This window comes from Myotis myotis, unplaced genomic scaffold, assembly GCF_014108235.1.
Source record: "Myotis myotis isolate mMyoMyo1 unplaced genomic scaffold, mMyoMyo1.p scaffold_m19_p_3, whole genome shotgun sequence".
NCBI classification, from domain to species: domain Eukaryota; kingdom Metazoa; phylum Chordata; class Mammalia; order Chiroptera; family Vespertilionidae; genus Myotis; species Myotis myotis.
Window position 1 is genome coordinate 191,286,214 of NW_023416335.1, and position 27,994 is coordinate 191,314,207.

The 27,994-nt window shown below is 43.0% G+C and overlaps 1 protein-coding gene across 3 annotated transcripts in view; it reads right to left on the bottom strand.

Moving 5' to 3' along the window:
- Positions 1 to 7,785: 7,785 nt before the first annotated feature.
- Positions 7,786 to 27,994, bottom strand: part of A2ML1 (alpha-2-macroglobulin like 1) — a 38,686-nt gene continuing 18,477 nt past the window's right edge. Inside the window, exons 18-36 of one of the 3 annotated variants that reach the window (XM_036299515.1) lie at positions 27,854 to 27,980; positions 27,023 to 27,251; positions 26,462 to 26,588; positions 24,716 to 24,837; positions 24,085 to 24,136; positions 23,638 to 23,721; positions 22,003 to 22,179; positions 21,757 to 21,838; positions 20,721 to 20,877; positions 18,457 to 18,531; positions 16,178 to 16,340; positions 15,282 to 15,496; positions 12,678 to 12,893; positions 12,368 to 12,495; positions 12,089 to 12,179; positions 11,011 to 11,079; positions 9,699 to 9,801; positions 8,610 to 8,651; positions 7,786 to 8,200 (exon numbers count right to left, since the gene is read on the bottom strand). In XM_036299515.1, the coding sequence (XP_036155408.1) occupies positions 8,611 to 8,651; positions 9,699 to 9,801; positions 11,011 to 11,079; positions 12,089 to 12,179; positions 12,368 to 12,495; positions 12,678 to 12,893; positions 15,282 to 15,496; positions 16,178 to 16,340; positions 18,457 to 18,531; positions 20,721 to 20,877; positions 21,757 to 21,838; positions 22,003 to 22,179; positions 23,638 to 23,721; positions 24,085 to 24,136; positions 24,716 to 24,837; positions 26,462 to 26,588; positions 27,023 to 27,251; positions 27,854 to 27,980 (2,258 nt within the window). In that variant the 3' untranslated portion in view covers positions 7,786 to 8,200; position 8,610. Of the gene's footprint in view, positions 8,206 to 8,609; positions 8,652 to 9,698; positions 9,802 to 11,010; positions 11,080 to 12,088; positions 12,180 to 12,367; positions 12,496 to 12,677; positions 12,894 to 15,281; positions 15,497 to 16,177; positions 16,341 to 18,456; positions 18,532 to 20,720; positions 20,878 to 21,756; positions 21,839 to 22,002; positions 22,180 to 23,637; positions 23,722 to 24,084; positions 24,137 to 24,715; positions 24,838 to 26,461; positions 26,589 to 27,022; positions 27,252 to 27,853; positions 27,981 to 27,994 lie in introns of all 3 variants that reach the window. The other 2 variants (XM_036299514.1, XM_036299516.1) reach the window with 2 other exon arrangements.

Sequence of the window (27,994 nt, forward strand, 5' to 3'; positions counted from 1 at the left end):
CTTGGCCACAATCGAACCTGGGACCCTTCAGTCTGCAGGCGGGCGCTCTATTCATTGAGCCAAACCAGCCAGGGCGAAACTTTTATTTTTAAAAAAATATTTTTTAATGATTTTCAGAGAGAGAGAAAGGAAAGAGAGAAACATCAATGAGAAAGAAACATAGATCTGCTGCCCCCTGCCCACCCTCTACTGGGGACCAAGTTTGCAACCCAAGCATGTGGGTCAACGTTCAACCACTGAGCCATACATGCTGGGCAAACTTTTAATTTTTAAAAATTGTAATTCTCTTTTCTGCCCATAGAGGGCAGTTCTTGAACTTTATCCAGGATTCGGACAATGATCTTCATTGCATCTCCTGAAAACTGAGAAATAGTCCAGAGTTGGCTCTCCCTTAAGACCGCTAACATGAAAGGCTTACGCTGATGAGGGACTTTAGTCACAGGCTAGATTCTCATGTATTCAGGATGATGATTTGGACCTGGGAAATTTTATGTGTACACTTCCCTTCAAAATATTTAGAAGCACTATCACAAGATGCATAGAACAAATGCCTGACGCAGAAAACAGGAAAACAACCTCAATTTCCAGAGGATACATAAGGTATTTGCTCTGTCTGGAACAGTCCTTCCATACCTCACCGCTATCCCCATGTCATTCCTGCTTATCCTTCAGCCTGCAGAGCAAGCATCACTTCTAAGAATCCTGACTTCAGCCCTGAGATTAGGTTAGTTTCCCATAACCCCTGCCTTAGCTACATTCATTCTACTCATAGCTATACATTCGGTATTCACCTTCCTCACTAAGCTCCAAGCCCTTCAAGGGCAGAGAGTATAGTTATGTTCATCTTGTGCCTGGCACGGTACCGCCCAACAAATATGTTTTTTTAAAAAAAATATATTTTATTGATTTTTTACAGAGAGGAAGGGAGAGAGATAGAGAGCTAGAAACATCGATGAGAGAGAAACATCGATCAGCTGCCTCCTGCACATCTCCCACTGGGGATATGCCCGCAACCCAGGCACATGCCCTTGACCGGAATCGAACCTGGGACCCTTCAGTCCGCAGGCCAACGCTCCATCCACTGAGCCAAACCGGTTTCGGCAGCAACAAATATGTTTCATGAAGGCCTCTCCGATTGCCTTTCTAGTTCAGTGCTGTGGAATAATATTTCTCTCCCCTGCCACACCGCCCTGTAACTACACTTTATGATGGGAAAGAAGAAACCAAGAATTAGCGAAAGTGCCCCAGTGGTTTTGCCAAAACCATAATCTGTTAAATAAATTGCTGAGGGGGGAAATAGTAGTAGAATACTTTAAACAGTAATTCTATTCAATGCAAATGCTTAAAATATGCATGCTCTGAAAAAAGTACATTGCATATAACTGCGAAGCAAATGCTATTGGATAGCTATTATTTAAGGAATATCTCATACTCAATTTCTGGATTTCTACAACAACCATTATAAGGTAAAAGATTCTTAAATTTGCACATGTAAAATTGAATATGCACAGGATATTTCTGAAAACATATACAAGAAACTGAGAGCCATCGACACCCACACAGTCTGCATTTACTTTTCCACTGTCTTCATCAACAGGACTTTAATATTCCTGGAAACTCCTGCTCAGAAGATAGAAGTTGCAAATAATTGTATTGTTCATTTCAGAAACACCCAGAAAAACTATTTCAAACTGCTCAGCTTTTCAATAGACAGTTATCAAATAATTATTCTCAGACTTTTCAAAACCCTCACCTTACTATGTCCACAAACGTAACCATAATTCTCACCCAGTCTTAATCAAACCCCTACACTGAAAGACACCCCCCTTAAACCAGTCCCCAAAACTGCATAAATATCCTGACTTCGTCCTCCCCTCCCAGACATTACCAAGGCTACTTCAATGCAGTGTCCTCCCTCACTACGGTTTGAATAAACCCCGCTTTATCCAGTGGGTGTTTGGGCAGTGTTTTCACAAAACTAATAGAGGTTACTTCTGAAGAGGGAATGGAAAGAAAAGATGTGAAAGATGTTCTTTTGTACCGTTGAATCTTTACATTGGTATGTCTTATCTATTCCAACATAAATGATAGAACAGAACAAAATTTAAACACATTAAGAAAAAATGCAGCCAAAACCGGTTTGGCTCAGTGGATAGAGCGTCGGCCTGCGGACTGAAAGGTCCCAGGTTCGATTCCGGTCAAGGGCATGTACCTGGGTTGCGGGCACATCCCCAGTGGGAGGTGTGCAGGAGGCAGCTGATCAATGTTTCTCTCTCATCGATGTTTCTGGCTCTCTATCTCTCTCCTTTCCTCTCTGTGAAAAATCAATAAAATATATTAAAAAAAAAAAAAAAAAAAAAGAAAAAGTGCAGAAGACACCACTGTGTACTCTCCTCTCTGACCTAAATGTGTCATTCCTTGCCTAGGTGTAAGCTGCCTCCATCTGAGCTCACTCTGGACTGGGGAAAGGGATGACAGGAGGGCCTCAGTGACAAAGCAGAGGACCTAAATGAGAATGAAAATGTTAACTCCTGGAAAGAAATGCCCAGGATCTTGCCTCACAAAAACACGTAATATTTATGGAATACTTTCTAAATGCCAAATAATATATTTTTAAATGTCTTTCTAAAATTAGTGTCATATTAACTATCATCCCTCCTTCTAGATAAGTTTTATTATTTATTATTTATTTTTATTTTTTCTTAATCCTCACCCAAGGATACTTCTCCATTGATTTTTTGGGAGAGTGGAAAAGAGAGGGAAAGACAGAGAGAAACATCGATGTGAGAGAAACACATTGATTGGTTGCCTCCTGCACGAGCTCTGACCAGGGCCCTGGGTCGGGGAAGAGCCTGCAAAAAGGTATGTGCCCTTGATTGGAATCGAACCCAGGACCCTTCAGTCCACAGGCCAACGCTCTATCCACTGAAGCAAACCAGCTAGGGATAGATAAGCTTTATTTTTTAATTTTTAAAAATGTATTAATTTGACAGAGAGAGAGAGGAAGGAAGAGAGAGAGAGAGAGAGAGAGAGAGAGAGAACCCAAGCGGCCTGGGAGGCGGCCTGGGAGTTTGAGGCCTGTGGACCTCCGCACACCTGTGGACCCCTGGCCAAGCCTGCAGTGGAAGGGCCTCTCCATGTGCCTGTGAACCCCCAGGCCAGCACAGGGGGGCAGGGATGCAAGCCTCACATCCCTAGACCCATTGCCGGGGTTGGGGACACAAGTCTCAAGTCCCCGGGCTGGCGCAGGGGGTGGGGACATAAGCCTCACATCCTGAGCCTGTTGCCAGGGGCAGGGATGCAAGCCTCATGCCTCTGGGCTGGTGTAGGAAGCGGGAACACAGCCTGCTTATCAGTGAGGTTGTCCCAAACAATTTGCATATTAGAGGCCCTCTGTACCAAATTTGTGCACTGGGAGAGGGTGGTCCCTCAGCCTCGCCTGCCCCTTCTCATAGTCCAGGAGCCCTTAGGGGATGTCGCCACTGCGGGAGGCAACCAGCCAATCAGGGGAAGGCACCATCCCCATCACCCCCTTGCTGCTGCTGTCTCTGGCCTCCCTCTGCAGGAGGCAACCCAGAGATCAGGGGAAGGTGATGCCCCCATCATGCCTCTGCTGCTGCCACTGCCAGCCGCAGGCTGCCTGAGCCTTGGCCATCGCAGCCACTGCGACTTGCCTGAGCCTCACCTGGGCCTCATTGCCTGAGCTTTGGGCCTGTGCAGCAGCAGCGGCCATCGGCATCTTGCCGGAGCCCCGGGCTGGCCCTGGGCAAGTGGCAGTGGCCATTGGCCACAAACTTCCCTGTGCTTAACCAATCAGGTGTGCTCATCCGGTGATGGGCAGACCGCGTCTTCCAGGGTTCTTCTGGCTGCAGGGGAGGGTACAGGTCTCCCTCGGGCCCTGGGTCACTGGGTCCGGCTGCTAGAGGAAATTCCCTACATTGGTTACCTGGACACCTGGAGGCCTCCACCGATTCCCAACCCTGACCCGAGGGGCGTTGAGGGCGATGGAGGCGGCCTGGGAGTTTGAGGAGCTGCAGGAAGGAGCTGCCTTTCTCAGAACCCCTGACCTGTGGTGCCGGAGGCCAAGGTGGGTCGTGGCTGGTCCAGGAGCTCTTAGCTGTGGAGCTTGGACTTTCCCTCGCTCACCTGCCTTCACTGCCAATGCGGAGGTTTCCCAGCAGAGTGGCTCTGCTGCCACTTGGCAGAAGGAACCTATTGTCCTTCTGGGCATACGGCAGTGGCCATTGGGAGCACTCACAGCCGCTGCCGCCATGTGGGAAGTACAGGCCGCCCTCCACCGGGCCCCGCCTCTCCCGCCCCTGTCCCTGATGCTGCAAGTCTCCGCCCACCCACCCCTGCTGCACATGCAGCCTGCTGATAGGTCATTACATGATGGTGTCCCAACCAATTTGCATATTACCCTATTATTAGATAGACTAGAAGCCCGTTGCACAAAGATTCATGCAATAGGCCTTCCTTCCCCTGGCTGCTGGCACTGGTTTTCCTCCAGCACCCGGGACCCAGGCCTTTGGTCCGGCCACAGCGGAGAAGCCAAGCCTTGAGGCTAGACTTCTCCGCTGCAGCTGCAGTAAGGCTTGGCTTCTCCCCTCCGGCTACAGCGAGGCATGGCTTCTCTGCTGCGGCTTCAGTCTTCAGTCTTCACTCTGGCTGGCCAGAGCCTTCGTTCTTCGCTCTGCACCTGTGTATGCAAATTAACTGCCATCTTTATTGGGTTAATTTGCATAGTTGCTCTGATTGGCTAGTGGGCATAGTGGAGTGACACCAATTTGCATGTTTCTCTTTTATTAGTGTAGCTATTTTTAAAGTATACTTTTATTGATTTTAGAGAGAAGATGGGAGAGGGATAGATAGAAACATAGATGAGAAAGAAACATCAATCGGCTGCCTCCTGCATACCCACTACTGGGGATTGAGCCCATCACCCAGGCATGTGCCCTGACAGGAAATTAAGCCAGGACTTTCTGGTTCATGGTCAACATTCAACCACTGAGCCACACTGACCAGGCAAAAGTTGTTCTGTTTTGATTCATTGTGTTTCTTTTCTTTTCTTTTTTTTAAATCTATTTTTATTGATTTCAGAGAGGAAGGGAGAGGAAGAGAGAGATAGAAACATCAATGATGAAAGGGAATCATTGATTGGTTGCCTCCTGCACACTGGACCAAGCCTGCCACCCAGGCATGTGCCCCTGATCGGAATTGAACCTGGGACCCTTAGGTCCACAGGCCGATGATGCTTTAACCACTGAGCCAAACCAGGCAGGGCTCATATTATATTTCTTAATAATTCTATTGTTAAGACAATCCATGAGAATTCTTGAATATCTTTGAGTCTTATAAAATACAAATAAACTCTTTGCTACTTCAAGTTATGTATGTATTTTTGTTACAGAACATTTGATAAGGTAATCAATAAAACTTTTAAGCATAAAATATGTTAGAAAGAAAATTCCATCGTGAAATGGATGGAAATATAAACTGAAGGGGAAAAAGGGACAATGTCAAAATTCTGACTATTGAACTTATTTGTGTAATTTTTTAATGGCTAGTGGGTAACAAGTTGTATGGACTTTACATTACATTGGATAACATTTCTTAAGTGATATAACAGTTTTATTCTTGCCAACATTATAATATCCAGAAATCAAATCCTTTTAACGATTTAAATTTAAGATGGAAATTCTTGATGTTGAAAGTACTCAAGGGAACGCATGCTTTTAAAATGTTCTTTTAGGAGATATGCAATTTAAAAAAATGTGTAAAGTTCATGTTTTTTCTCATGTTTGCTTCATGGAAAACAAAATTGGTGGTTCTGATTAGTCAGTCCAAAATTTCTTTGAAGATGTGTTATGGACTGTATTGTGTTCCCCCCAAATTCATATGTTGACTCTAATCCTCAATATGATTGCATTTGGAGATGAGGCCTATGTACTCCCATAGTTTTTTGTACTTTCTTCTATCAATATACAGGGTGTCCCCAAAATATATATATACACTTAACAGCTGATAGCTCAATTTTGAAGACAAAATGTATTTTAACAAACACTGCCTTTATAATTAGTCAAAGTATGTATATACATTATTTTGAGACACCCAATATTTTGGCACACTGAATTTTTTTTTTTTAATATATTTTATTGATTTTTTACAAAGAGGAAGGGAGAGGGATAGAGAGTTAGAAACATCGATGAGAGAGAAACATCGACCAGCCGCCTCTTGCACACCTCCTACTGGGGATGTGCCTACAACCAAGGTACGTGACCTTGACCGGAATCGAACCTGGGACCTTTCAGTCTGCAGGCAGACGCTCTATCCACTGAACCAAACCGGTTTGGCAAGGCACACTGAATTTTAACTTAATTTGTTTATTTTTGCCCTCCACAGTTTGTGAGCTCCTTGAGGATTAAAACCTCATTTTATTTATCTTTGCATTACCAGGCCTGATAAAGTACCTGGCATAAGTAAATGTATGTGTTGAGTACTTACTATAAGTACTATAATACCAAGTGTTCTTTAGAGTTATCTCTGTTCTCTTTCTGTGATACCTGAGGGGTAAGGCAAGCTTTGGGGTGGCCTGCTTAGCTGTGTCCCCCTTCTCTTCTCACTTTGGGAACTCCTAAGAGGACCGGGGCAGAGTCTTGGGTGGAGGAGACAGGGAATGAATAGTCTGTGAGGCCCTGGGCACAGGAAGATATCTCTACATCATGGACTTACTTTTCCCTGACTCTGTCATTCAGAGTATATTGTCTTCAAGAGCAATATTAGAGTGTGGATATCTAGGGTAAAGAGTGTAATTATTTAGAGAATCTTCTCTGTTTAAATATCACCCATGTTTCCCCCATCCCTTTGCCTCCAAACCTGTTTCCAAAATAAAACCATTGCACCAAGGAAGAGCTTATACAATGATGGGTTCCCATGTGCGTTAGCACTGGGGGGTCATGCAGGAGAAAAGCAGAAATAGCAATCACTGTATGCCCTACAGTGACAGCCACTACTGTATGCAGCTGCTCAATTAGGATTCTCTACTGACTCCTCCCTGAATCTTTAAAATGATCCTTTGAGAAGTGTGGGTCAAAAGGATTTGGTTATAGTTTTTGAAATATATTTTTACTAGAGGTCCAGTGCATGAATTCGTGCATAGTTGGGGTCTGGCTGGCCCAGCCCTGATCAGGGCCCAATCAGGGCCAGGGGGAGAGGCTGTGGGCTATAGGCTGGCGGGCGCCACCCCCAACTGGGATAGGGGGGCAATCGGGGATGGGACCGGCCAGGGGGAAGGGCTATATGGGTGGTTGAGCAGCTTCCCCAACCTTGATAGGGTGGGAGAGGCCCATTGGGAACAGGGCCAGCTGGGGGAGGGGCCACAGGAGGTTGGCTGGTCAGCCCCACCCCAGATTGGGCCAGTTTGCTGGCCGCAGTGGGTGTCATAGCAACCGGTCATTCTGGTCGTTACAGTGCTCCATTCACTGGCTTTTTATATATATAGATTGATTTCAGAGAGGAAGGGAAAGGGAGAGAGAGATAGAAACAATAATGATGAGAGAATCATTGATTGGCTGCCTCTGGCACAACCACACCCCCTCAACTGGGGATTAAGTCTGCAATCCAGGCATGTGCCCTAATGGGCAATCGAACTGTGACCCCCTAGTTTATAGGTCAACACTCAACCACTGAGCCACACTGGCCTGGCATGGGTCAAAAGGTTTAAAAAAGAAACCAAAATGTGAGTTTTGGTATCCAGAGAAATATTCACAGAGACAAGTACACAGATTTTCTTTTCAAGAAAAGATTTATTTATTTATTTAGTCTACTCCCAAAGCCCTAAATTACATCTTCCCTTAGATTTCACCTCTAGGAAGACATCCTTATCCTCCCTGTACCACTCTCTACCACCATCTCCTCTCTGGAGCGTCCCCTAACTGGCTAAACCACATCTCCCCCAGCAATCTTTCCTCTGTGATTGCTACTTCGTGTGACCATTCCTAGCTCTTCTCCCCCAACCCTTTATTTTGGCATCTAAGTATCTGTGAAGTAGTCAGAAGTAGCTGAGCTCCAGGCGGGGTGTTACCCACTCACTAGACAATCAGAGAAATCAAATTATCTGATGGAATGAGTTCTGCTTTAGGAGGCAGAAGAATGCTGTCCAATAATGTCACAGAGGATTGATGCAGTTTCTTCCCAACTTCTATCCTAGGGGGAAACAAAAACAAAAATGGAAGAACGTGTTCCTCAGAAAGTCTTTACAGTTGTAAAGGAGCTTTTCCCTATTTGAAAAGGAAAAAACCTCACAAATGCACAAAAATATATAATGTAAACATAATTAGAAAAATGCATTCATTTTCAATCAGATAAAAACATGTTGTTTTTTAAAAATCACATAGAACCCCTCATACAAATGGCATTATTAACTTTCCATGATGTGAACTATGGAGATTATTACTCCCTCTTCAAGAGTTTAGGACAAAAAAGAAAAGCCCATTTCTATCAAAAATAAGCTTCCAAAAGACAATAACAGTAACTCAGAAGAAGGTCCCCTTAACTTCTGAATATTTCCACACTACTCCAAAACCCATTCTTCTCTCTTCCAGGCTTACCTCATTCACAGGGATCAGAATACTGAATTATTGCTTGTTCATCTGTGAAATGAAATGACGTATTTTATTACATTGCAGGCTTCACACATTAGAAAGAAAATATTTCATAAAAGCTATTGTTTTAGTCCTTCTCAAAGTATCCCTACAGGTTATAGTCAGAATTATAGGAAGGTTCCAAACACTAATATTTGCACTTTTATGGTAAATTATTAATCACAGCAAGAATATTAATAGTTAGCCCTTAGAGAACAATGGTCCACATTTTTCTTTTGGTCTGTTGACCACATCCTACAAAATATCTCTAATGCCGAAGACTTTTTTAAATGGCATATAATTAAATTAAAGTATCTTAAGAGATCAGATAATTTATCTATATAAAAGGCTAATATGCTAAGTGTCCTTCCCACTGTCCAACCAGTTGCTATGATGTGTACTGACCACCAGGGGACAGACTCTCCGACCGGTAGGTTAGCTTGCTCCTGGGTCCGGCTGACCAGGATCGGGACTGGGCGAGCCGGGCCGGATATGCCCTGGAGCCCTCCCACAGTCCCTCCCCAGCCCCGATCGTGCACCGGTGGGGACCCTTGGCCTGGCCTGTGCCCTCTTCGCAATCTGGGATCCCTCAGGGGATGTCAGAGAGCTGGTTTCGGCCCAATCCCTGCAGGCCAGGCCAAGGGACCCCACTGGTACATGAATCCGTGTACCAGGCCTCTAGTATAATTATATGATACTTGCCATGGAAAGGAATATTTGTAAAATTAGGAGAGATATTTTATTTTATTAGTATTTTTTTAAATCCTCACCTGAGGATATGTTTTTATTGATTTTAAAGAGAGAGGAAGGGAGAGGAAGAGAAGAGAGAGAAAAAATCATGGATGCAAGAGAGAAAATGATTGGCTACCTCCCTCACACACCCCAACTGGGATTGAACCTGCAACCTGGGCTTGTGCCTGACTGGGAATCTAACCTGCAACCCTTTGGAGTGACCTGACACTCCAACCAATTGAGCCACACCAGCCAGGGCAGGAAAGATACTTTAAAGAATGAGGAGAATTCTGTTGGGAGATGCAGGTGAAGCTCAGCCCTCACCTGGTAGGTAGTAATCATAGACTCTGATCGTTGCTGGTTTCAGGTTGGTGACTAACACACTTTGGCTGATGGTGAAGGTATAGGTCTGAGTCTTCTTACTGAGCTATGGGGAAGATGGACACCATGTTACATTAAAATTAAAATGGAAATAATCTATGTAATGTGGAGGTTAAAAGATTTTTTTCTTCACACAGATTTTCTGAAACTCTTCTATCTGTCCCTTCTGAACTACGCCAGGCTGAAAGGTACTGCCTCCTGCTGACTGTCTGGCTCTTTCTTCTCAGGATCTTACAGCTTCCTGGCCCTTCTGTAAAATGGTTCCCTCCGTCCTCGGTCTACTTTAACCTATGACTCCTCCACTAAATTAACTGACATGGCCAAAGAAACATAGATATTTCTCCAACAGCTTTCCCTACCTTCCTTCCTTCCTTCCTTCCTTCCTTCCTTCCTTCCTTCCTTCCTTCCTTCCTTCCTTCCTTCCTTTCTTTCTTTCTTTCTTTCTTTCTTTCTTTCTTTCTTTCTTTCTTTCTTTCTTTCTTTCTTTCTTTCTTTCTTTCTTTCTCATTCAGGTCTCTGATCAAATGACATCCTCAGGAGGCCTTTCCTGACTACCTTATTTTAAAATAGTCACATCCTGGTCTACTCCCACCATCACTCTATCCCCTTATCCTTCATAGCACTTACTATCGAAATTACTAACGAATGTGTGTGAACACATATATATATGTATTTTTTAATTTGCATCATTTGTCTCTCACTAGGATATTAACTCCATGAGGACAGGGATCATGTCTGTTATTTTTACTGCTGCATCTCCATCACAATGAAGAGTGTCTGGCATAGATTGGTTGCTCAATAAATATTTGTTAAATACGTGAATAAATGGAGAATTTAAGATAATTGTATAAATTAATCTAATATAATCAGAAAATAAGATTCGTGTTGTACATTTAGATATGGAATTACAAATGCCTAATAGGAAGAGATTTCCAAAAGGAATTTTTTAAGGTATAGTGCCTCTCAAAACGTGGTCCAGGAAGTCTCAGGGAACCCCAAGACTATATCTAGGGTTCTGCGAGATCAGGATTATTTTTGGAATAATGCTTTTATCGACTCTCATTCTCTTTGATGTACATGTGTACAGGGGCTATTTGATGTGTGATAATGCAGCGGATTGACTACAGAATCAGATAGAACTTCATTCTCTTCAATGAAGCCAGATGGCAAAGCAAAAATGTAAAACAATCTGACATTCTTCTTACTATTTTTTTTGTTATAGAAAATATAGTTTTTTCAGTTCTTGGCTACCTACCTCTTCCAAGTAAATGTTAAGTGTGTCAGTTCCAGATTCAATCTTCTTTACCAGTGGTTGCTGGAGAAGCTGAATAAGAAAGGAGAAAAAAGAGTTTAAGAGCCAGCGCCTTCCCTGTCCCCTAGGGAAAGCTTCCAAAGCTCTGTCATGGTCAAGGAAACAATGTACACGGTGGAAAAGGTAAGAGAAGGAACAAACCTATTACAGGCTCCATGTCATATATCTGATGCCCCTTTGTAGCCATTTAAATATTACAATCATGAGTTGTGTGTGGATATACACACACACACACACACACACACACTAGTAAAATGCCCATTTCAATAGCATTTTTTTTTTTTCAAAAAGAATGGAAGGGAGGGGGAGAGACACAGAGAGAGAAACATCGATGTGAGAGAGACACACTGTGAGAGAGACTAGTTGACTCCCGCACGTGCCCCAACCAGGGCCAGGGGTTGAGTCTGCAACCAAGGTGTATGCCCTTGACCAGAATCAAACCCACACCTCTTCAGTCTGCAGGCCAATGCTCTAACTCAGGGGTGGGAAAACTTTTTGACTCGAGGGCCACAATGGGTTCTTAAACTGGACCGGAGGGCCGGAACACAAGCATGGATGGAGTGTTTGTGTGAACTAATATAAATTCAAAGTAAACATCATTACATAAAAGGGTACGGTCTTTTTTTTTTTTTTTAGTTTTATTCATTTCAAACGGGCCGGATCTGGCCCGCGGGCCATAGTTTGCCCGCGGCTGCTCTAACTACTGAGCAAAACTGGCTAGGGCTCACCAGCTTTTTAAAAATATATATATTTTTATTGATTTCAGAGAAAGAGAGGGAAAGAGAGATAGAAACATTAATGATGAGAGAGAATCATTGATCAGCTGCTTGCTGCATGCCCCATACTGGGGATCGAGCCTGCAATCCAGGCATGTGCCCTTGACCAGAATCGAACCCGGGACCCTTCAGTCAGCAGGCTGACGCTTTATCCACTGAACCAAACCAGCTAGGGCTCACCAGCTTTTTATGATAAAGTTAGGTCCCCTGGGGGCTAGTAAATGAAGAAAAGAGAAGTGACTTACTAACTGATCGGTGCCCTCCATGGGATTGAACCCAGAAAGCATCTTCACTTCCACAATGGCCATATTGGAAGAGCTGCGACTGCCCACATAACTGAGGGCAGAAAGAAGCAAGTGTGTGAGCCCATGATTTTCCCTCTCAGCATACTCTGTCCCCAATACACACACACACACACACACACACACACACTCTCTCTCTCTCTCTCTCTCTCTCTCTCTCTCTCTGTCTCAACTCAGCTTCTATGATCCAGGTGCCCCCACCACAACTTCTGCCTTCCTCACCTTGTGCAGATAGTGAGAGTCAAGGATCGAGGTGAAGTTGGTTGATCACATCTAGCTTTTCCCATTTCCACACTAAGACTAAAGGTCTCCACATTTTTAGGAGGGAAAATATTGTATCTCAGCACTGTCTAGTATGAAGAAACAAGAGAACCAAATTTGAGTTGAGAAGAACTTTAGATATTGCAGAGCTAAATTATTTTCCTTACAAACAAGGTAGACAGATAGAGAGGGACTGTTCTAACTGGAGGTGAAGATGCTCTCAGCGCCACCTTCCCAAGACACACTTGTTCTCACATGGATCACTGCTTACCTGCACATAGACACAGCCCTGTCCTGTGGCCTCCAAGGTGTATACCCCAGGGACGTTGGGCAGAGTCTCTTGCTGAAATACCAACCGGTTGGCAGCCTGAACACTGAAAGTGCGCTGGAAATTCTCAGTGGACTTTACAGCCAGGTTGACCTCCTCAGATGGCACATAGGCAGTGGTGGCATATTTGGCCAGAGCTTGGAGAGCAACTACAGTATCCTGAGGAAAACAATCAAGCATATGCTTACCATTTTGTGAGGCATTGGAATTAACCTCAAACAACCCTGTAACCTATACAGCTGGTGGTGGTTTGATAGCTTAGTTGATATATCTTCTATGTATCTAAGAACCACATTCACCTACACTGGGGAAGCTGACATAGAAATCGTAATGTCTCACCTGTATATAAAATCTCAATTGAGTTATTATTGAACATCCATAAGTCACTAGCTAATCTCATATATTCATATTCAGCAATCAAACCTAGCTTCAGAACAGGCTACTGTTAGAAGCAAGTGGATAACAGTATATATTTTGCAGTTTCCTTATTTGAGGAAGAAACAGCAGCAAGTTGGTAGCCCTAGATAGTGCACATTTTTCAGTTATTTAACTATGTAATAATCTTCTATGGCACAGTTGAAGAGAGTATTGGGAAATCCCTCCTTGCAGGCCAAGGCTTCTTAGCCATTATGCCATGTGACAATCCTCTTTTCTCATCTGGGAATAAGACAGGTCATCTGTCACCAAGAGGACCTGGCATCATGTAGCTTGAACCTTTCCAGTCTGAAAACATTTTCTCTTTATTTATATAAATTACAACTGTGAGGGGATGGGAGGCGAGGGAGAACGAAGTATTGTCCTCTCTTATTCTGTGTTATGAGAATTTCTACATTCTCAACACTTAATATGATAGCTATTACTGAATAAAGGAACCCACTTCCTCCTGTCCCAAATGAAAGACAACAGTCGTATTTAGATATTACACTGTCACATAAAAAGAAGAAGACATGTCACTCTCCTGGGGAAGCTGTGAACAAGTCATTCTTTTGCAGCTTGACAATCGACAAACAACTTTTGTCTACCCTCTGTGAACTAGGACCAAGGAGGGCTTTATTGTTTGCACATGTGAAACAATTCAAGTAATGGGACCACACATCAGCTCAAAAACTGATGTGGGTGATACATGACTTCTTAGAATAGCCAAGGGTTATAGTAAAAAACAATTCTGGCATACATCTGTCACTGAGAATTCTAAAGACTTGATGCACTGCTTTTTAAAATTATATATTGTAGTTATTTAGGGCTCAACAAGAAGAAGGAAGTCTTTCCTGATCTTTGGCCAAGAATTTCCCTGAAATAAGGAGGCAGTGTACCATATAATATTTTAAAATTCCAATTAAATTATTACCATACTCAAGCTCAGTGCACTTAACATCTTTACCAGACACTCTACCTGTTAAAATCTGTTCATTCTTCCATGCATAATTTACATGTTATAACTTCAATGAAAATGGCCCTAATATCAAAAATAATATAATCTCTATGTGGACAAGAAATGTGTTTTCTTGTTTACTTTTGTATCTTCGGTAACCTGGACATGGTATGTTTTAATAACATTTGCAGAACAAATAAATTAATGATGACTCTCTTTGTGATCATCTGATCATTTTATGACATTATTTAAATTTATCATACCTTTTTCCCCAATTGTTACCCCACTAATTCAATTTCTCCTTAACCCTAATCTAAATAAATGAAATAATCTCCTAATCTCTTCAAATCCAGTACTTCCCACCTCTAAATCATCCCATACACCAAGTAACAGATTAATCTTTCTGAAACAAAGTTAAAAAATTTAAGCGCTCCTCAGAATTAGGCAAAATCTTGAGTCTAATATGTAAGGCTCTTCATACCAGTAACATGAACTGACCCTACCTTTCCAACCTAAGTCCCATTGTGTTTCAGCCAAATCAGTTTTTCGCAACAAACACTATACTTTTGCAAATTCCTCTTCCTTTCAGTAGCTGCCTACCAAAAGTTTACATATCCTTTTAGATCTACCTCAAATGCAATTCCCCTGTGAAGACATTTCTTATCCCTCAAGCTGATGAGAGCTCCCTCTCCTTTTTGAAATTCAATATTTATACCTTTTGTATCTTTCTTATGTTATATAACCAAACCCTGCTTTGTAATATATAGAACTTTTCCTAGCTTTCTTTCTAGGTTGTAAACTTTTTGGACTACCGATATATCTTACTAGTTAATTGTAGAAAGAGGTAAAGCTTGCTTTTATGCTTACAGCTCCCATAATTGGCTTTCTAATTTAATATATAAATTTATCCATACTTATACATGTCCTCTTTACATATAAAATATGAATCTCATGATGCTTTATACTCTGCAAAGAGCGAGCATTAAATGCAGATAGTACTATTTATGACTCACAAGACCCAATTTATGGCTCTATATATTTTTTACATGCTTTTTCTCCCTCTCTATAGAATTATAAGTGCCTGGACCTAGAGGACAAGAGCAATAGTTTTTCCTCCATCTCCACATGGGATCTAATCCTACCTGATAAGTGGCAGTGGAGAGCAAGCTATTTACCTGAGTGGAAGAGAAGCCCCCATATGCATTACGTTGCTTGGCCAACCAAGCCACTATACCAGTGGCTTTGGCTATTTCCTTTTGAGTCAGATTGGCTTTGCTAAGCCAAGCCAGCAATACATATGCCGTAAGTTCCACATCTACAGCCTCCAGCTTAGACCAAGGACTGGCATCCGATGGCTGAGTAGGTTTTTGGCTCCAGTGAATGGACTCTCCTATGGGGAAAGAAGCATAATTAGGAAGGTCTTGGGAGGAAATGACTTTCCCATATTCACTTCATAAATGCTACACCTTAAAGCAGATAAAATACCAACAAAAATTAATCATGAGTTACAAAAAATTATTTCTCAAGATCTTCTGATTTATTGGCCCTAATATATATGCAGGTGTGTGTGTGTGTGTGTGTGTACACTCACACATAATTCCCCAAAGTAAATGCCTCTAGCAATTATATGAAAACAGCCCTATAAATTCTAATTCTAATTCTAACAGAGATACGTAGATAGAAACTTCCTAAAAGAATCTTACACATTTGGGGCATGTTTTTGGCTAATAAAACTTTATTAATTTTCAGCATTTTTTTTTTTTACTTAATCAGAGTGATCTTACACCAAAGAATTGTTTCATACCTGCAAAAGGGTAATGTTACAATGCCAGGAAGTTTTCCGACTAGCTCATACCATCTATCTCCTCTTCCTGTTAAAAGTATAGCAATGCCTTTGAGGACTTACATGGGCTTTCCCACAAAACTCTCAACAATGATTTTATGACAATAAATTTTAATAAAATGAATCCTAGAATTGAATATATGTGGGACTATGGAGATGAGGGGAAATTATAGATAACTCACAGCATATTTTCACAATTTCCAAAAATTCTTAACATGGCCAGCACACCTGAGATGATAGCCTGCTGCTCTAACTGTTCCAGAAGAATGTCTCTGATGTCCATCACCCCAGCCAGAGAGAAAGTATAAGCTAGTAGGGCCTGTGTGTAGAGGTTGGTGGTGGAGGAGACAGAATTCCTGAGACACTGCAGTCCCCGACTCACCATTGGGTCCTAAAAAGTGAAAGTGAAGAACTGAATTTATAAGGCATTTCTTGTAAAATGGGAAGGGATGAAGAAATCATCGTATCTTCTTTGAGTTTAAAAGGCTGAGTAGGGGAGAACCAAGATGGCGGCATAGGTTAACGCTGGAGTTTGCTGCTTTGAACAACTACTTCAAAAGTGAAACCAAAAAACGGAAGGGACATCACCCAGAACCACAGGAACGCTGGCTGAGTGGAAGTCCTACAACTAGGAGGAAAGAGAAACGCATACGGACACTCAGAGGAGGCGCAGTGCTGAAGTCAAATTCTGAGGTGCGGAGTGCGCGGAGCGGGCTGGCGGCGGAGGGCGCGGTTGGCGTTTTCAATCGGGAGGGAGTCGCAGACTCTGAGCTCCAGATCTGGGCGAGTCTTTAGGGACCCAGACTCAAACGGGAGAAGCGGGACTGTCTGGCTTCGGTCAGAGCGAGTGCAGCTTTCTCTCTGAGCTTTGCAGCGGGTGCTGGGACTCAGAGAGGCAGAGCCCCTGGGGACAGGACTGAGAGCCGCCATAACTGCTCTCTCCGGCCCACCCTGTTGATCCTGTGCGACCTGCCCCGCCCAAGCCCTGCACACAGGCATTTGCCGGATAGCCTCAGACAAAGCCTAGATTAGCACCTCCCTAGAGGACAGAAGTTCTCTCACTGCTGACGCAGCTGATTCTCATAGCCACTTGGCCTGGAGGTCAAACCCTCCCTGGAATTAGCTACAACAATCAAGATTTAACTATAAGACTGTGAACAAAGACCACTAGGGGGTGCACCAAGGAAGCATAACAAAATGCGGAGACAAAGAAACAGGACAAAATTGTCAATGGAAGATATAGAGTTCAGAACCACACTTTTAAGGTCTCTCAAGAACTGTTTAGAAGCCGCCGATAAACTTAATGAGATCTACAAGAAAACTAATGAGACCCTCGATCTTATATTGGGGAACCAACTAGAAATTAAGCATACACGGACTGAAATAACGAATATTATACAGACTCCCGACAGCAGACCAGAGGAGCGCAAGAATCAAGTCAATGATTTGAAATGCGAGGAAGCAAAAAACACCCAACCGGAAAAGCAAAATGAAAAAAGAATCCAAAAATGCGAGGATAGTGTAAGGAGCCTCTGGGACAGCTTCAAGCGTACCAACATCAGAATTATAGGGGTGCCAGAAGATGAGAGAGAGCAAGATATTGAAAACCTATTTGAAGAAATAATGACAGAAAACTTCCCCCACCTGGTGAAAGAAATGGACTTACAGGTCCAAGAAGCGCGGAGAACCCCAAACAAAAGGAATCCAAAGAGGACCACACCAAGACACATCATAATTAAAATGCCAAGAGCAAAAGATAAAGAGAGAATCTTAAAAACAGCAAGAGAAAGAAACTCAGTTACCTACAAGGGAATACCCATACGACTGTCAGCTGATTTCTCAACAGAAATTTTGCAGGCCAGAAGGGAGTGGCAAGAAATATTCAAAGTGATGAATACCAAGAACCTACAACCAAGATTACTTTATCCAGCAAAGCTATCATTCAGAATTGAAGGTCAGATAAAGAGCTTCACAGATAAGGAAAAGCTAAAGGAGTTCATCACCACCAAACCAGGATTATATGAAATGCTGAAAGGTATCCTTTAAGAAGAGGAAGAGGAAGAAAAAGGTAAAGATACAAATTATGAACAACAAATATGCATCTATCAACAAGTGAATCTAAGAATCAAGTGAATAAATAATCTGATGAACAGAATGAACTGTTGATTATAATAGAATCAGGGACATAGAAAGGGAATGGACTGACTATTCCTGGGGGGGAAAGGGGTGTGGGAGATGCGGGAAGAGACTGGACAAAAATCGTGCACCTATGGATGAGGACAGTGGGTGGGGAGTGAGGGCGGAGGGTGGGGCGGGAACTGGGAGGAGGGGAGTTATGGGGGGAAAAAAAAGAGGAACAAATGTAATAATCTGAACAATAAAGATTTAATTAAAAAATAAATAAAAAATAAAAAATAAAAGGCTGAGTAGGGACAAAAAATAGGTGAATTTATCTAGAAATAGGCGAGATAAGAAGAATATAAAGAAGAGGAGCCAGAGAAACGCACATCTGTGGTCTTTTTCATCTCCAGCAATGCAGCTGTGATATATGCCGTCAAGGAGATCTCATCGTCAACACCACCCTAAAGGGAAGCAGGGAGACAGTAAGTCAGGGGGCAGCCGGCACATGCAAGAATTGTATATGTAATACCTTAATCAATAAAGAAAAAAAAATTTTTTTTAAGTGTCTACCTACCTGCCACTGCCCCCTCCCCCATCTAAATGGTTGAATTACTTAAAAAAGAAAAAGAAAAAAAAAGCCCTGGCTGGTGTGGCTCAGTTGGTTGAGCGTTGTTCCATGCACCAAAGGTCACCTGTTTGATTCCCAATCAGGGCACATGCCTGGGTTATGGGCTTGATACCCAGTAGGGGGCAAGCAGGAGGCATGCAGGAGGCAGCCTATTGACATTTTGCTATCACATCGATGTTTCTCTCTCTCTCTCTCTAAAAATCAATAAAAATATCTTTGAAAAAAGAAGAAAACAAAAGCACTCCTTTCCACAGGCTGACTCCAGGACACACAATGAGGGAGAACTGGGCGGAGTTCAACCACTGCACAGCCTTAAACAGTAGCCTGTGGGAGGTAACAGGAGGTCTTCAGCTCTGAGAGGGTATTAAGGAAACCCAAGAGACAAAGAGATTAAAAAAAGAGGGGGGTGGTAAAAAGAGACTTCTTATTCTCGGATTCTTATGGAATCTGAGCCTCCTCAAATGGATGTCCCCTCAAGTAGCACAAAGCCCAGCCTCTTCTCCAGGGCAGAGTAAGTGACACCTTCCCTGTTTAACGTCTTTCACAGAAAGATTTAACAAATTTTAAACAATATTTCATCTGAATTATTTTTCTCATTTTAGAGATAAAAGGAAAAACACTTACAGAGGTATTTAAATAGCTTGTTCAAGATTGCACAGCTAATAAGCAGGACTGGGATTTGAATCCAGGGAGTTTAACTCTGGAGCTCCTATGCAAATCACTAAAATTGACTGTACATATGATAGTCAATAGGCCGGTAGCTCTAATCAGAAAGGAGGACAAAAACCTCTGAGATCTTGTTCAGTTTCCGGCATGTACAACTCCCAGGTATATATCACACAGGGCATAAGAGAAGGAAGAGACTTGGGAAGTACAGATAACATTCAGCATAAGGAATACTAACAAATCTTATACTGAGATTTTTTTCAATGCTCCAGATTTTTAATCCAGGTCCTTCAACAGCACTGTAAATAATTCCTTTAGGAAAATTCATGCAAATCTTTCTTTCACTGGCATGTTCTGAATTGAACAAGTTATCCTGCACATCAACACCTCCCCTGTGTTTGGGAGGGACAGACAACGGAGTAATGGGCAGGCGCAGTGTCTCTGGAGTCCAGTTGCTGGGTTCAAGTTAGTCCTACCACTCTTTAGCATTCACCTTGAGCATTTATTTAATCTCTGAACCTTAGTGTCTTCATCTGTAAAATGTGATGAAGAGGGCATACCAGTGCCTAGCTCAATGATTTGTTGTGAACATTAAAATATGTCAAATAAATAAAGTACTTAAGAACAGTGCCCCACAGAGAGTAAAACCCCTTACAAATGACTGGGCTGCCTAATAGCGCCCATCAAAGCAAATCACTTTGCTTCAGATTTAGAGATATAATAAAAGGCTCAGAGATTGTCTAGTCCACTGGTTATCAAACATTAGCAAGTATCAAAATAGTCATGCGGATGTAAAGTACAGCTTAGGAAACACAGTCAATAATATTGTAATGACTATATACGGTGTTGGGTGGGTACAAGACTTATGGGGGGAAGAGTTATATAAATGTCTAACCACTGTGCTACACACCTGAGGCTAATACATTGAAAAGTAAAAAAACATATTTTAAATAATAAAAATAATCAAACCTTGAGAAAAAGAAAAGCCCAACACTGTAGCAAGTATCAGAGTCATGAGGGCTTCTCAAAACACAAATTGCTGGCCCACACCCCCAGGGTTTCTCAGAGTAGCTCCGGGCCAGGGCTGGAATTTGTATTTCAAACAAGTTCTTAGGTGATGCTGATGCTGTTGTTCTGGAACCACACTTTGAGAACCATGCTCTAGTTCATACTCTCATTTTATAGACACGGAAGCTGAGGCTCAGACTGGCTAAGGATATTGACCAAGTCACCCAGAGACTAGACTGAGACCTGACAACACCAGTTCCCAGGCCAGTGCTCTTCTGATTCAGCTCAGTCAGAGGTACAAGTACCTCCCAGAAACAGTGTGGGGGCAGGGCCTGGGCAGATCTGTACCTTCATAGCTGTGTGCATGAGCTTTCCCACATTGGCATAGCAGCCGCTGGGGAGCTGATTTCCCGCCATCCACTTGAGAGCATCCTGGATGTTCTTGTCATCAATGAAGATGAATTCCTGAGCTTGGCCAAAGCATTTGGTGACAAAGGCTGTCAGCCTATTGGGTAAAGAGGGAAGCATGGCATGAAGGGGGATTTCTAGGTGAGGGTGCCATAGTTCTATAGTTTATTATGGTGTATGGTTCCAGAGGGAAGTTGAGGAAATATGATGCCCTAGAAGGCCTGGAAAAGGGGGGTATTTATAGGCATTAATGAGGACAAGAACTGGGGAGGCATAAGGTCAGGGAGAAGACCATACAAGTGGCTGAAATAAACAGAATGAAAGAGGTAGAGGATAGAGTGCAAGAAGGAATGGCATTAAGGGGACAGGTAGAGGAATAGTTCCATTCAGAAATTATGGCTGAAACTGGTTTGGCTCAGTGGATAGAGCATCAGCATGCGGACTGAAAGGTCCCAGGTTTGATTCCGGTCAAGGGCATGTACCTGGATTGCGGGCACATCCCCAATGGGAGATGTGCAGGAGGCAGCTGATGGATGTTTCTCTCATCATCGATGTTTCTAGCTCTCTATCTCTCTCCCTTCCTCTCTGTAAAAATATCAATAAAATGTATTTTTTTAAAAAAAGAAATTATGCTTCTAGGGTATAGAATCCTATATAATAAAAGGCTAATATGAAAATTGTCCCCTCCACCAGAGTTCAACCAGGAGTTTGACCAGGGAGCAGGGCTGGCCAGCCAACCACCATGGCCCCTCCCCCAACCAGCCCCTTCCCGAACAGCCCTCCAACCCCAATTGGGGGCGTGTCTGGCCAGCCAACCACCCACGGCCCTTCCCCCTGGCTGGCCTTGCCCCTGACCAGCCCTCCCACCCCGATCAGGGGTGCCCAATCGGCCCCAATCAGGGCGGCCAGCCAGACCCCACCTGTGCATGAATTCGTGTACCAGGCATCTGGTGAATTGATAATTGGGACATATTACCATGTGTTTCCATTTCCATCCTTCTCCCCAAAGGCACTGTATGAGCCATTGCTGTGTTTGTACATTAGCTCCTTCTGGTACCCTGGGAAGCCAGATATAGTTTTAGATCACAGTGACAACTTCAAAAAACACCCCCTATGGCTTTCAAGGATGTGGGACATTTCAGTGGCTGAACTTTCCTGTATCTTATCAAGCTATCATCGGCCCTAGACAAGGTGACCAAGAAGAAATATTAAACCAACTCACCTATCTCCAGGAAACCTACTGCCCGGGACCTGATTTCCTTGGTCAGCAGCCCTGACTTCTCCAGGTACTGCAAGACATAGATAATGGGAGCAAACAACACCATGTTCTGCTCCCCGCAGCCGCTTGGCATCTGCACCAGATTGTCTAGGTTCTGCAGGGCTGTGCCCATAATGTCTCCTGGGATCCAAAGGAGAGAGAAAGAAGGTGGTGGTAGAAGAAGGAACCCATAAAAGTTATTATCATTCACTTAACATTATTCAGTATCTACTTGGAGATCTTGGAGATCACAGTAAGTCAAACATGTCTCTACCTCAAAGAGCTCATAATCAGAGGGGCAAAAAATTACAATACATTGCAATTATAAATCATTGTAAACAATATAGTAATACAATATAGTAGTATAATATAGTAGTACAATATAGTAGTACAATGTATATAGTAGTACAATATTGGGAATGTACAAGGTACTGTAGTATATGGAGAGGTACATAGGCCACCTGAGGGAGTTTTGGGCTTTAAAAAAAAAACAGGTCACTGGAGATGTGAGTGATGTAACAAAACTGGCAATACTTAGACTCAATCGCTAAGTTCCTCCACTATATATATGTACACCATCCTCCAGATCACCATATCCTTCCCAAATATACACAAACCTGATACTGCTTTCCAAGTTATATCTATTGACCACTCCGTATACTTCATAAGCCAGGAAGCCTGAACTAAATGACTCATGAACATCTAACTGCATTTGAGCTGTGGAATCCAATTCAAATGCATAAATATGTACTGAATGTCAACTATGTTGTAGGAAATGTACTAGGAACAGAAATAAAAAAGACATGGCCCTTGTCCTCAAGGAGTTCATAGTGCACTGTAGAAGACAGGCAGTGAGCTGTAATTCAATTATAGCATTGTGAGCGCTATCCCGGAGATATGAACCAAATACAGTCAAAGTGGGCAAATCTTAACCTGGAAGGGATCTTGAAAGGGGGTGAGAGTAAAGAAAGAACCTACCATTTTAGGGGTTTCTATTATAAGCTAGATATGCTGGGAACTTTGTATTTAATCTACACCAATTCTGAGAGGTAGGTTATTATCACTGCCTTCCAGAGAGAAAAGAAGGATTGGAATTGTTCACTAACTTATTCAAGGTCACATGGCTGTTAAATGGCACAACTGAGATCCTAACTCAGTTTGATATGATTTTCCAAGATCATGCTTTTCTACTCACTCCCTCTCCTTGCCCAAAGGAGTGAAGTGTCCTGCCTATGTAAATATGGTTGAACCTTTCCCAAACTATACTCAACTAGACCAAGCGCTCATTTTTTAAATGGTTGCTGTAAACAGTTTGTCTCCCCTCCACCCAATTGATAGATCACCTAAACCTAAATACATATCAAGCTTCAAAGACCTTCAACTTCCTTCTGCCCATATTCTTTTCTGTTTTTAACTAGAGTCTACGGCTGTCCAATCTAGCTGTACCTGGCCATATTCCCCACTATATAAAATAAGTTCTTCTTCCTTCATCACTTCTAATCCACCACACCTTCCTTCAGGTAGGTTTACATGCCCCACCCCACTCCACTCCTTGGCAGCCTCCTTTCTGTTTTGAGCCAAGAAACTCTAACTGCTTACCCAGAACGGCAACATAAGCCTTGGTTGAATCAGGAACAACATCCACAGGGAGTTCCAGGGAGATGGATTCTGCAGCCACTTTTCCTGTGAGAGACAACAAAAAGGTGAAACAATAGAAGGTAGAAGGTGGAAATGGTGGGGTTCTTAAGCCCAGACCATAGAAAAACTTTCCATAAGAGTTTCCTGGATCCAGGGCTTTCTGTTGGATGGAGACAGATTTTTAAATCTATTCATAGTGATTCTTGCTGAAAATATATTCCAAAGAGAGTCATGGTTGTGTTGTACATTTTCTCTTCCTCCTCCTGCCTCCCAGCTAATTGGCCCCTTTGAGGATGTCACCCCCTGGATGCTGCTATACCTTTTTGTCCTGTATATTCCGCCTTTTGCCTAAGAAAATCTCTTGCCTAAGGGAATCCTCACCACCAACCCGTCTCTGAGTTCACCCACCTTTGGGGCACAGCAATGAACTGTGTGTCTTCTCCACAAGAACTCCCTCAGGCTGACATAAAAAGAAACGTAGATGAGTAAATACGATGAGGATGAATGTCAGGGCAGGTGGCACTGAAGGTACAGGCAGGGAAAGGGAAATGGGGAGGAGAGGTCCTTCCTGTGCCCTCCGGGCTTCTATCCGAGCTGGAGCTACTCTTTGTAGCTCAGGAGGACTCCACTTCAACCCAGGGATGGGCATCTCAGTAAAATTCTTTCTGGGCAAGGACAAGACCTAAGGACATCATGAACCCCCATGTAATTCTGTAGAATTACATGGGGGTTCATGATAGGATTAAAAAAAAGTAGCTAATGATAACTTTAGTGATTTTAATAGGAGAAACTAGCATTCATTGAGTGACTATGAAGTACCAGGCACTAGTAAAGTGCATTAGGCTTTTTCCTAGACCATTGGTGTGGGTTAAGGAAATCATTAACAGTAGAAAGGGACCAGGGAAGAAGAAAGGTGAGCTAACTGATTAGAGTTGGAATAGGCTGCTGTGAGAGACTCACCGGTATGTTAGACACACACTGAACATCCCTGGGTTGGTGGCTATCTGTACCTCTGAAGCTAGGCCTGCAGAAAACGCACCTTGACCAGAACTGGTTTGATGAGTGTGTCGCTCCGGCCCTTTGCTGGAACAAACCCTTTCTGGCCCCCACAGAGTTCGTTGCTGTCCAGAATCTTAGTACTGATAGTAAAGTTTACATGACCTGAGAAGAAAGAAGGATAAAGGAAAGCATTACACCTATTGCCAGAGGTACCAATGAGGTCTCTTCCCCTCTAGACCAGTGCTCCTTAAACCTAATGGCATACAAATCACCTGGGGATCTTGTTATGCTACAAACTTGATTTAGTACCGTGGTTCTCAACCTGTGGGTCGCGACCCCTTTGGCGGTCAAATGACCCTTTCACAGGGGTCGCCTAAGACCATCCTGCATATCAGATATTTACATTACGATTCATAACAGTAGCAACATTACAGTTATGAAGTAGCAACGGAAATAATTTTATGGTTGGGTCACAACATGAGGAACTGTATTTAAAGAGCCAGAAGGTTGAGAACCACTGATTTGGTAGATCTGGGGTAGGGGCCTGTATTCTACATTCCCAACAAGCTTCCAGGTGACATCAATGATGCTGGTGCAGTGTGGTAGGCAGCCTTTAAGGGCCCCCAATGATCTGTGCATCCTCATATTTTTAAAAATATTTTTTTATTGATTTCAGAGATGAAGGGAGAGAGATAGAAACATCAATGATGAGAGAGAGAGAGAGAGAGAGAATGAATCATTGATCTGCTGCCTCCTGCACGCCCCTCCTGGGGGATTGAGCCTGCAACCTGGGCATGTGCCCTTGACCAAAATCGAACCTGGGCCCCTCATTCCACAAGTTGATGCTTTATCCACTGAGCCAAACCAGCTAGGGCTATACATCCTCATATTTACACTGTTGTGTAATGCCCTCTCATTACATGTGAGCTGGATTCAGTGACTCACTTCTAATTCAGAAGACAGGGCAGAAGTAATGAGATTCCATTTTTAAAAAGACTGCAGCTTCTGTTTTGGGTGCACCCTTTCTCTTGAACCCCTTGCTCTGGAGAAAACCAGCTGTCATGTCATGAGGCACCCAGTAGACAGATTCATGTGATGAGAAGCTGATGGAGACCACTAGCCAACAACTTAGGAGAGCACTGTACCCTTCAGTCTAGCAGCTTGTGAGGAACAGACTGTGGAATGAGCTTAGAAATGGATCACCTCCTAGTCAAGTTTTCAAATAAGAACACAGCCCTGACTGACAGCTTGACTGGCACTTCACAAGAGACCTTAAGCCACAGGCACCCAGCTAAGCTGCACCCAGATTATTGACCCACAGAAACTGTGTAATAATGCTTGTTCTTTTAAGCCACAAAATTGTAGGGTGGTTTGTTGAGCAGCAATAGATAACTAGTATTAGTTATTGGAAAACTATACTTTGAGTTGCAAGGATTTAATCCATGAGCAAAAGACATCTCCTAGAATTAGTGTGGTGATTAAGTGACTTACCACATGTAGAGCAGTTGAATAATGTCTGGTCCAGATTAGCAACATGACCATATGTCCCTTGTCCTGGCATACATTTTTTTTTGTAGCATAAATATTAAAAAGTTCCCCCTTTCACACTCAAAATAACCCAGTTTGGATAATTCTTTAGGTTATCTATCAAAGGGTACTTGCTTATTTATTTATAACAGAGACATAGGAAGGAGGAAAAAAGAGGCTAGGAAAATGGGGAAAAAAGGAAAGAGGAAACAAAGCAAATGCAGTGGAGGGAAAGATGGAGTTCTCATCCTTCTCTTACCCAGTTTGATAGCTGTGATATTCCAGTGATAGGTTTTCGCTTCATCAGCACAGAGACAGCTGGAAGCATGAGAATCTGTCCATGATTCCACCCGGTACTCCTCTGATTTGGCCAGGTTTGTCTGAACCTGAAGAGGATGTTTAAGAGATAAAGGGTACAAGTAAAGGAGACAGAACACAGAGGCTTGGGAAAACATGGGGGCTGAGACACCGCCGTCGCATCTCTTTCCCAGGGAAAACTGGTACGCTTCCAGTTTAGGGGAAACTTACAGTTGGGGCTGTGGTTCCTAGGCTGGTACCTGTTTCCTGTACCCCCCATTCTTTTTTAAAAAATATTTTTTTTATTGATTTCAGAGAGGAAGGAAGAGGGAGAGAGAGATAGAAACATTAATGATGAGAGAGAATCATGGATCGGCTGCCTCCTGCAAGTCCCCCACTGGGGATCGAGCCCACAACCCGGGCATGTGCCCTTGACCAGAATCGAACCTGGGACCTTTCAGTTCGCAGGATGATGCTCCATCCACTGAGCCAAACCGGCTAGGGCTGTACCCCCCATTCTTACCGTGATGCAGTCCTTTAGATAATTGAAGATGGTGGCAGTCAGACGAAAGGATTCCCCACGAACTACTGAGTAAGGGAGAGTCAGATCTACAAAGAACGGCTTGAATGCAGTTAGTCCAACAGTGGGTGAAAGACCAAAGCCACTGGACTGGGAGGTACAAAAAGTCATGGCCTTCCACTTGGTGATGGTATCAGGAACAGTGAGGTGGAGAGCCTCCTTCCCCGAGTTACTGTGAGAAAACAAGAACCCAGATGAGGCAGACAGTAAATGAAAGAGAGCATCTGAGAATTAAGTTACAAAGTCAGCTGAGAAGTGAATTTTCTGATGTTGTGCCTGGGTGGAAAAGCAAAGAGGCAACAGAATTGGGGGACCATGTGAATCTCAGAGTGTGAATCCTCAGGTGAATGAAGATGTACAAATATGGGAGAAGCGGGATGCCTGAGTATGTTGGAGGTGGTATGTGTGGGTGGACACGTGTGTGCGCAAATGTATCTGAAAGAGAGGCCACTGCCCTGAGTCTATGAAGGCACATGTTCTTATCACTTATCGAAATGAGCAGATAAGCAGTGAGCAAGAACTAAACTAATGCCAAAATGTCCCTTTAAGATTTTGTGGATCTGAAGTGAGAATGCACTATCTGTACTGTGTAAATGTGAATTTCTTTTGAGTGATTGTATATAATTGTATAAGAATTCAGGAAAGAAATACATTCTCATATTCCCATTCAATTTTTCTTAGCTTTAGAGTTATATTCATAAAAATTATTTTATCTTTAGTTTTCTGTTGAGTCCACACTGTATTATCTTGCTGTACCACTGAGGCATCACTTACCCAATAGGAAGCAGATCCCAGAGCCACGTCTCTGGGAAGTACTGGCGAACCTGAGAATCCTCTGATGGAATTGATGAAGATGAGGACCCAAAAGCCAGTGGAGTATTACGATCACTTTCTAAGGAGCCTAAGAACAGGGGA